Raw genomic sequence first — 10,274 nt, forward strand, 5'->3', positions numbered from 1 at the left:
AACTGAATCAATCAGAAAAAAAAAACTCCAACATATGATGTGTCGGCAAAGAATGAAGACTGAATCAAATGACGTAGACGGAAAGAATTTTATCTAATTAATGGATTCGAAAGTATTTTGAACAGTAGCAAATCAAACCAATTGGGCTTGTATATTGATTCAATGAACAGTGATATTCGAATTTTGGGCTCAATTAAATCAAAGATGAACATTAAAAGAATTTGGATATTGGGCTCAATAAAGTGAATAGTATCGGATTTAAATTGATTTTGCTATTTATTTGAATTTGATCTTCGAATGAAAATAAATTGGATCTGCAATTGGGCTTGAAACAAATTCGATCCAATCCGAGATAAAACGATCAAAAATCATAAACGCAACGCACGAATTCAATGATTACGAGAGATCATAGAGAGAGACTCACCAAAATTGTTCAAATTGCGACAAAAGTTGCCAAACCGAGAATCGTTCTTCAAATATCACCTTGATCTTGAAGACCAGCTCTGATACCAATTGTAGTGACAAAGAACATGGTTTGGCATGCGGAATTAAAGCTTGCACAATTGAACATGGTGATTTGGGTGTTTAAGAGATATATTGAATGTATATGGTGTTACAAAAAAAGATCTAGATCTAGACTACATAATTAACACACACTTACACACTCACTTCTACATCTCTCAAGCACACCTCTACAAGTGGACAAACCCACTATTTATAGAGGTGTTTACATGTCTCTCTCTCACTCTCACTAACAAATGGGTCAAAAGGCTAAAGCACCATATGCAAGTGGGTTTTACAAAAGTCAAACATTTACAAAGTCATGAATGAAGAGCTTTGCACCCCAACAGATTGGCTTGAGAGTCGTCGTGTGACATGATGAGCTTGTTTTTTCGGATCTGCTAGAATCAGACTTGTAATCTAAAGATTATAGTTTTTATCAATTATTGATAAAAGCGGAAACCCTAAAGAATTCTTCACACAGAAGAGATGCGTATGAGTAACACGGTCTCCTGCTCTGATACCAATTGTTGGAATAATAATCCTTAAAGATCGATAGATTCAAGCAGTAAAACAATAAATGAAACAATAAAGAACATAAGAATGGCTTGAATGATGTCGAATGATTAAACTTTGACACCTCAGAAGAGCTCGATTAAGAACTTCGTCTATAGAGGTGTTTACAGTTACAATGCAAAAGATAATTAATCAATCGTACTAAGGCATACATGCATGCACTATATATATAGTATGTAACCCTAATCTACAATCACAGTTGGACAGGCCCAAAACTGGATATACAAAAGAACAGCCCATGACGCAACACATCAAACCCAACAAGAGTTACCAACCACTACGAAGGGTTTTGATGCTATCTAGGTGATAGTTGATCGTTTGACGAAGAGTTCTCACTTTCTAGCCATATGTGAGAGCTCTTCTTTCGAGAAATTGGCTAAGATTTATGTGCGAGAGGTAGTGGCTCGCCATGTGGTGCCGACTTCCATTGTGTCAGACTAGGATGTTTGCTTCACTTCCAAATTTTGGAAGAGGTTTCATGAGGATTTGGGTACCCGATTGCATTTCAGTACCGCTTACCATCCACAAATAGACAAGGTGAGCGAGCAGTCTATTCAGAAGTTTGAGGATATGTTAAGAGCCCAAATCTTTTATTTTGGAGAGATCTGGGACTCTTACCTTTTTTTAGTTGAGTTTTAATACAACAAAAGCCATCATGCTAGTATTGGCATGGCTCCCTTCAAACTCCTATATGGGAGGAAGTCTCGGACTCCTATTTGCTGGGGAGTGGTCTGTAAGAAAGTCAAAGGGAGCACTGAGATAGTGCTAAAGATGAAAGAGTTTATCCAACAGGTTAGACAGAGGTTGCTGACAGCCTAGAGTCGCTAGAAGAGTTACACGAATTGGCGACTCTCTGAGTTAGAGTTTTAGGTTGGAGATTTGGTACTCCTAAAGGTATCACCTATGAAAGGTGTTGTTCGATTCAGGAAGTGGGGAAAGCTGGGCCCCAGGTTTATTTTCCCTTTCAGAGTGGTAGCCTGAGTGGGCAAGGTGGCATACCGGTTATAGCTGTCAGAGGAGTTAAGGCAGATTCATGACACCTTCCTTGTTTCCTAATTGATGAAGTGTGTGGCCGATGAGATAGTTGTTGTTCCTTTGGAGGACATTCAGGTCGACGGTTTCCTGAATTACATCAAGAGGCCGATGGAAATTCTAAATAGGAAGGTGAAGACCTTGAGGAATAAGGTTGTGAACTTGGTCAAAGTTCAGTGGCAACATTGGAAAGACAATAAGTATACTTGGGAGCCTAAGGTTGAGATGAGTGAGCATTACCCTGATCTTTTTGTAGCGACTGAATTCGAGGACGAAGTCTGACTCAAGTGGGGCAGAATTGTAACACCTGTTTCCAGGTATTTCCATTTTTCAACCTTAAAATGTCAAATTATTTCAAAGTAAGTCCTTAAGTTGGGCGTACATGAAGTGTACGTCGGGTGTAAGTTAGTATACGAATCGTGAACCTTCTTGAGTACATTAGTCGTACTCGTGTTGTTCCTAAACCCTAATTTTTTGGGGTTGTCTTCCCTATTTAAGCATCTTATTCCCCCTTGGACCTTCTTATGACCATCCTCCCTCCCTCTTAGCCCTAATATCGAAACCCTAACCCTTAAGTGTGAGTTTTGAAGATTTTGAGTGATTTTTTAATGTTCTTGGTGGTGAAGGAAGATCATTGAAGAAGTGGAGATGCATTTAAGCTCTTGGATACAGAATCTACACCTCATTGTTCATCTACAGAAGGTATAAAGTTCATACCTTGAGGCTTGATTTGCTAGACTTTGTTTAAGCTTAAGTTTATGTTCATTTTATCTCAAAAACTTTGTCTTTGTGAGTATGGACTACTTCATACCATTTGATTTTTCTTTTTCAGATGTTTTTGAGTGCATGGTGTCATAAAAATGCAAGCTTGGTCTTTTCCTTTATCCATACATGAGTTATGGAGTTTTTGGTGATGTAAGAAGTTAGGGTTTTGGGATTGAGCTCTCTTTAGCCATGCAAAGGCATAAAGTTAGAGACTTTATGAATTAGAATGCCTTTTAGGTTTAGATCTAAGGTTAAGATAAAGTGTCTTATTGATTAAGAACTCAAAAGTTGATATTTGAGTTTTGGCCAAGTACACTGAGCGTAAATCTCGCTATGCCCAGCATAACCAGCTGGAAAATCATTTTCAGACTTTGTAAACTATGCCTATCATAGAGCCTTGGTACGCCGCACATAAGGTCAACTGTGTTGACCTTTGACATTTTAACAAAATGTGGCTTTTGGGTCAATTTGTGGGGGTTTGGTCTTGGAAGGGGAAAAATTGTCTTTTTCCCAAATTGTGGACTAGAATTGGCTTTAGAATAATTGAGTTGGGAAAATTACCTTAACTGTTAATTAGAGTTATTTGATGTGATTAATATGTGGAGTCTAGTTCCGACAGTGCAGGTATGAGGTCTATCAATCTTCTATGTGAGATGATCTCCTATCTATTCTTACCTGTGTGTTATAATATATGTGTTGACCAACTGAGTCTATTTGTTGTTACTGTGATATGTGTTACTGTGCATACTGAGACTTCGGGTAGTCTCCGGGATTGTTGATAATCCACAGGGCGTGTTGTTTGTCCATTGAGACTTCAGGTAGTCTCCAGGGTTGTTGATAACTCATAACTATTTGTTTATGTTGTGATGTATGTGATATTTTGGGGAACTCACTAAGCTTCGTGCTTACAGTTGTTGATTAAATGTGTTTCGGGTACTTCTGATGGTCGGGATAAGGCAAAGGCTTGATTGTACACATTCGCCTGCAATTTATGATTCCGAATATTTATGGGACACTCTGATATTATGATGATAATTTGTATTTGATACTTATGACTTTCTTAAGATGAGTTTGTATGAACAATGTTTTTAGTTAATTAAAATTGAAAATTTTTGTTTGAAAATTTGGATGTTACAAACAACCTGACATCTTGATTAAGCAATAAATCAAATGTAAATTTTGTTAATCCAAAATCTGGTGACGACGCTACATACGCATATGTTTCCCACAAAATATTTTCCGTCAATTTGCGGTTTATATTATGATAAGGATATAAACAACATTTGAATGGGAAACACCTTCTTTCAAAAATTTATATCACAATTTGACACAAATGTTTTTGTATCACATATTGGCATTTAAATGTTTGCAAATTGTTGATAGTTGTGAGGTGGTATCCCACGAGATCTTCACGACACATGACATTTACTTTAATATCCAAAAGAAACATATTGATACATTGTTATTCACCGTTTTCTTTTTCTTAATGGTCTCTTCTTGATCTATATGTCGAGCTAGCAATGAAGGAAAAGGATGTGTAATGCAATTCCAAAGGGGTTGTTTATTATCATTGCGAAATGTAAGCTCCTCCCAAAAACCTCATAATATCAAGGATCCGCAGTGGGCAGTGAGGAACCCATTTTAGTCTATTAAACACTAGTAGAAGGTTTATTGGATGCCATATTTCAAGTATCGTGTTAACAGCAGTGTTTTAAAAACCGGTTGGAAACGGCCGGTTGAACCGATCGAACCGGGAACAGGAGGTGAGGACGGTTCAATTTGGACCGGTTGTATAACGATTTCGTGACCGGATTAAACCGTCCGGTTTTGGTAAAAAACCGGTTCAACCGGCTGAATTGAACCGGGTTGAACCGGACATTCTTGGATTTTTGTGTTTGTTTTGAGCTTCTTTGTTTGATTTTGACTTCTATAATGATTGTTTTTATATGTTGGATTCTATTTACGTTTGTGATACTAAAAAGATAACAAGTTTTGTAATCAATGTATGCATGATAATTAAAAACATATAAAAATATAGAACCGGTTTAACCATCCGGTTGAACCGGAAAACGTCACCCGACCGGTTTAATTAAAAAAACGGTTTTTAAAACATTGGTTAATAGTATATATGTAGGGATTATAGTGGACTAAAAAAATTAATTACAGTTGCCTTAAACATGATATGTTTTATAGGACAATAACAAAGACTTTAAATATTTCTTATCGCTAAATGATGAACATAATCTACAAAGCTAAAAAGATTTGTTTCTTGACATGCACTGTGAGTTAAGGAATATGCATTCGGAAGTGAAGGAAAAGCAGTTGGAGTGGAAGAAGAATAACTTAAATGAGAATTTGAGGTTGGAACAATAAAAGTTGGAACTACAGTAACGGAAATGTGGTTGGAGTTGAAGAATGAGAACTAAAATATTAGTTTCAAATCGGAAGAACTGGAGTTTACACACTTATATTTAACGGTGGTAATCATGTCAAATTCGGGTTGTCTGGTCAAAATGCATCAACTCGTATACAACCCATGTAATTATTTGTGTCATGGGTTGGCGGGTTGAAAACATCAACTCAGACACAACCCGTCTAACCCGTTTAGTTATATGGTTTCGAAAGCTCGTGGGTCGAGTTGAGTCAGTTGACGGGTTGACCAGTGAACCTAAATATTATTTGCATAAGGGATGATTTGTTTGATTTAGGGCATGCAGTACATATAGGATGATAGGCATACTTAAATAACTTAAATCTAATATATTATACAATAAATCTTTCCATAAGGGAGGAGAAAGTCGTTTCCACTAAACTCACTGAACCCACTGCCACATCAGCTTTTCTCTTTGATTTTTTTTCATCTTTCCGAACCCACAACACACGGAAATCTTATCTTTTTCAACCCACTCAAGTAACAAAATACTAAACAACTAAGGTACAAGTCTTAAAACATATGGTACAAGAGAAAATGAGAGAGAGAAAGTAGAGAGAGAGGATGAAGTGGGTTCGTAAAACCAATTAAACAACTCGTCGAAGAGGGAGTGGTATCGGCGGTAACTCTATTGCTAATTAAGATTTTACATCGATTATTTTGTATATTTTTTTTAATTGAGCGGGTTTAGAAAGATAGGATTTCCGTGTGTCGTGGGTTCGGAAAGATGAAGAAAAATCAAAGAGAAAAACTGATGTGACAGTGGGTTCAGTGGGTTCGATGGGTTCAATGGTAACGACTCCCTCCTCCCTAAGGAGGTCATGGGTTAAAATCTTCAAGGTTCATTTCAGGGTAGCCAAGAGGGATTATGCAACAACCTTGCAAATGCAAGACAAATGTGTTTGTGTCTTCACCAAATGGTGAACCCATGCAGACGACAATTTTGTACACTATATCGACGACATGTTGTCAGGAAAGGTTATCCAAACGATATGTCGTCTGTAAAAAGTCGTCGGCCCAGCTCCGTAGGTAAAAGTCGAAAATGTCGTCGGGACAAAAGTCGTTGGTTCAGACCCACCAATGCCTGCCCAGCACGACTCATTTATTTGGTGTCAGAAATCTCAACTCAAACATTTTTACTTTCGTATAGTGTCCGGGATCATATTGAAAATTGTCACCCCTGCTTCATTCACTACAACAATAAAACCCTATGGTGACGACAATTTCGGACCCTATCCCGACGACTTGTCGTCGGTATAGAGTCGTCGGCGTAGTCGTGTCGGCATAGGTCAATAGAGTCGTCGGTACAGATGTCATCTCGATAGCGTCGCTTATTCCGACGACTTGTCGTCGGGATAGAGTTTGTCAATCATATTTTCGGGGTTAAAAAATAAAGTTTTATTAATTACCTATAGCGACGACTTGTCGTCGGCAAACCTTTAGCGACGACATGTTGTCGCCACAGGTTTAATCTATTATGAAAACAAGTCGTCGCAATAGGGTTTTAACAGGAGTCAATGACATGCATGTAGCGACAACATGTCATCGGGATAGGTATTGTTTGTTTTTTTTTTTCTATTTTACAAATTTAGTACATTACCATTCCTGTATTTTTAACAAATCCAAAACACATTCCAACATATATCACTTAAAATGCATTAACTAAGTACCATAGTTCAAATTCAAGTCTAGTAGTTAACTAACATTGTTCAAATCACTAAAAAAACATCAAACATCATTATCATAATCATATCTTTCTTCTTCTTCTTCTTCTCCTTCTTCTCCTTCTCGTTCTTCTCCTTCTCCTTCTCCTTCTCCTTCTTCCATCCTTTCAGCAACTTGTTGAGAGGTACTTCCTTGTGTGTTAGAGTTGAATAGAAAGTTAGGAAATGGAGGTGGTTGGAAGCCCGGAATACATGCCGCCAACGATGCATTATATTGTTGCAAGTATTCTTGCATTTGTTGTGCATCAAATTGGGATTGAGATTGGGATTGAGATTGAGGTTGATATTGGGACGATTTTGAAGTGGAACATCGTTCATTTGGCATTAAGCCGAAGTTGGCGATTGGTCTCCTACACACCCCGCGAGCATGCCCGCGTCTCGTCCCAAGGGCACGTTCTAAACATTCTTCCTCGTCTACTATTCCGTCTTCCCCAACCTCGCTTTGCATTTTCTTATATTCTTCTTGAATTTTGTCTTAAAATAAATAAAACAATAAACATACGTTAATTAAAACAAACAACTAAACTTAAACAATAAACATGCGGTAATATCTATTTTCTTTGCTGAAATACCTTTAATGGCTTTTTTTTATAATATCTTGATTGCTGAAAATTTTAGTATCTTCATAATAATTGTTCATCAACTATATTCCAAAACAAAAGGACACGGTAATACACTACACTGCACATCGTTGATATGCTTTCTCAATTGCTCCACCAATGAAAACAACAAACAACGGTGAATTTGTCAAGAAGGCGTCGGAAAAGGTTACAATGACAAAACACAACCCCACTCGTGTCATTTCTTTAAATTCCAAAAAAGAAAGATTGTCTTGAATCACAATTCACAAGCCGTGTTTTCATAGTCTTACTGAATAACAATATTGGTTATCTAGTTTAGATTATTACTGTTGTTTTGATTTGTTTAGGTTCTTGAAAACGAAGTTCAGAATTGGACAAATGTTATTTTTTTTTAATTATGAAAATAAGTTTGATCACGAGGAATGAAAGTTACGTAGTAAACCGTTTGGATCACGGTATGTTTTTTAACAAAAAAAATTGCTAGAAAAAACATATACAAAAAGACAAACACTGGAATAAATATGGTAAAATTAAAATGGACCGACGCGAATATAACACCACCTACAAAAAGAACAACCCAATATACGTGTTATTTTGTTTAACAGTTTAAATTAATAGTAATTTATGTGCAGCTACGTACGAATTATTTAATTAAATATATTGGATTACAAATTTTATTATATATATATCAACTCTTGTATCCCAACATAGAAAATTACTCCACTGGGGAGCACATAATAATATCAGAAATTAAGAGATGGCGAGGGACGAGGTGCCTGTGATCGATATGCAAAAGGGTGATGGATTGGCTGAGGAAATAATGAAGGCTTGTGAAGAATGGGGTTGTTTTAGGATGGTCAACCATGGTGTTCCGGCGGGGCTCATGGCGGAGATGAAGGCGGTGATCGCCTCACTTCTTAGTCTTCCCGATGAGATCAAGAAACGGACGGTTCATAGCGAACAAGGTAAGGGCTACCTTCAACGCAACCCAGGAACTCCATTTTTCGAGACTTTAAGTATAGACGATATCTTCTCACCCGATGAGTTCTATGATCTCCTCGAAGCCTCCCCTCACCAAAGGTATCTTTTCCCTCCCACTATGGGAAAATGACTTAAAAGTTCAACCAAGTTTTCAAATCATTCAAAAAGCCTCAATCATGTTTTGTGTGTTCAAAAAAACCTAATGAAGTTAACATTTTGTCTAAAAAGTCTAACAAAGTTCCAAACGGTTCAAAAAATCACAATTTTGTTTTGTTTAAGTTCGTTCGGTTTTTTTTTTTTTTTTGAACAGTCAAAACATGATTGAAGTTTTTTAAACGTTTTGGAAACTTTGTTGGTCTAACAAGTTATTTTCCCGATACGGTAATAATCTACGTCATTTGTTTCTTTTATTTGACTTTCAGAAAACTGTAACTTAGTTAGGTTTTTTAGACAAAATGTTAAGTTCGTTGGATTTTTTTGAACAAATAAAACATAATTATGGTTTTTTGAACAGTTTAAAAACTTCGTTGGGCTGGTAAGTCATTTTTTCCTCCAACTATATAATACATAAATTTCAATAAAAAAGAGAACTAAGAATATTATTAACTCAATAGTTTGATTGGTTGTTGTAGGGATATTATAAACACGTATATGAAAGCTACTCGTGATGTTGCCAAACTTCTTGGCCAGAAGTTAATGGAAGGTAGTGGTTTAGCCGGAGATTTATTCGACAGATATTGTTGCCAAATGAGAATGAACAAATACCATTATTGCCAAGAAAGCGTTGGGTTAAGCGGCGTCGGCATGCACTCCGACCCTACATTTCTGACCATTTTACACGATGACGATAAGGTAAACGGTCTGCAAGTGGTTGATAAATACTCCGGTGAGATAATTTCTGTAGATCCCGTTCCCGGTACCCTAGCTGTGAATATCGGCGATATTGGCAAGGTAATATCATTCCAAAGAAAGTTGTAATATTATATATCATATTCTTTTACTACTTTTTTTTCTTTATTATGATTTAATTGTATAAATGTAATGATCAAGGCATGGAGCAATGGGAGATTTTGTAGCGTGAAACACAGAGTCTGGTCTTTTGAACCGAAAACACGTTACTCGATAGTCTTATTCATGTTAGGACCGAAGGACAAGAAGGTGGAAGCACCACCGGAACTTGTGGACTCGGAACATCCTCGTCTTTATGTTCCTATTGATTTCAAAGAGTACAGACATGTTCGAACTTCTCATAGGTTACACACTGGTGGCGCCCTTGAGTTATTTAGAACCACTAATACCATGGCGTGAAAGATATCAGTGAAATGTTTCTCCTAATAAAAACTTTATATGGGTTAATTTGATCCTTTGCAATCATCTTGAATGTATTAATTTGTGGCCGAGTTTATATATGTATATCTGTTTAATTTAAGTTTACGTTCACTTAGAAACTCGAGTCTTTATTAGTTGTTGTTTTTTATTATTAATACCATGTACTTGAATTTATTTACTTTGTCATTACTTAAGATTTCAGAAACAAATAATCTTTTTACATAGGAAAAGTATTTGAGGTGTTTTAATTAAGAGTTTGAAGGTTTTTATTCTCTTCATTTAAAAGTTAAAACTCTTTTCTTGACTTATTCCAAAGGATTTGTATTTCAGAAAATTTAAAAGTTACCAACACTT

The 10,274-nt window shown here is 36.5% G+C and overlaps 1 protein-coding gene across 1 annotated transcript; it reads left to right on the forward strand.

Annotated features, from left to right (window-relative positions):
• The first annotated feature begins 8,342 nt into the window (after window positions 1–8,342).
• LOC111905091 (2-oxoglutarate-dependent dioxygenase DAO) lies at window positions 8,343–10,039 on the forward strand. The gene is made up of 3 exons (XM_023900771.3): window positions 8,343–8,690; window positions 9,224–9,542; window positions 9,642–10,039. Exons 1-3 carry the CDS (start codon window positions 8,368–8,370, stop codon window positions 9,897–9,899), a joined length of 900 nt encoding a protein of 299 aa, XP_023756539.1. The 5' UTR covers window positions 8,343–8,367; the 3' UTR covers window positions 9,900–10,039.
• The last annotated feature ends 235 nt before the right edge of the window (window positions 10,040–10,274 follow it).

The sequence above is a fragment of the Lactuca sativa genome, chromosome 9 (assembly GCF_002870075.4).
Source record: "Lactuca sativa cultivar Salinas chromosome 9, Lsat_Salinas_v11, whole genome shotgun sequence".
Lineage (NCBI taxonomy): Eukaryota > Viridiplantae > Streptophyta > Magnoliopsida > Asterales > Asteraceae > Lactuca > Lactuca sativa.

What these genes read in the sequence shown, in the direction of transcription:
- LOC111905091 (XM_023900771.3), top strand. Translation starts at nt 8,368, where the DNA reads ATGGCGAGGGACGAGGTGCCTGTGATCGATATGCAAAAGGGTGATGGA. An exon ending in GAAGCCTCCCCTCACCAAAG is followed by an intron (nt 8,691 to 9,223) that starts GTATCTTTTCCC and finishes TGGTTGTTGTAG; the next exon opens with GGATATTATAAACACGTATA. An exon ending in ATATCGGCGATATTGGCAAG is followed by an intron (nt 9,543 to 9,641) that starts GTAATATCATTC and finishes GTAATGATCAAG; the next exon opens with GCATGGAGCAATGGGAGATT.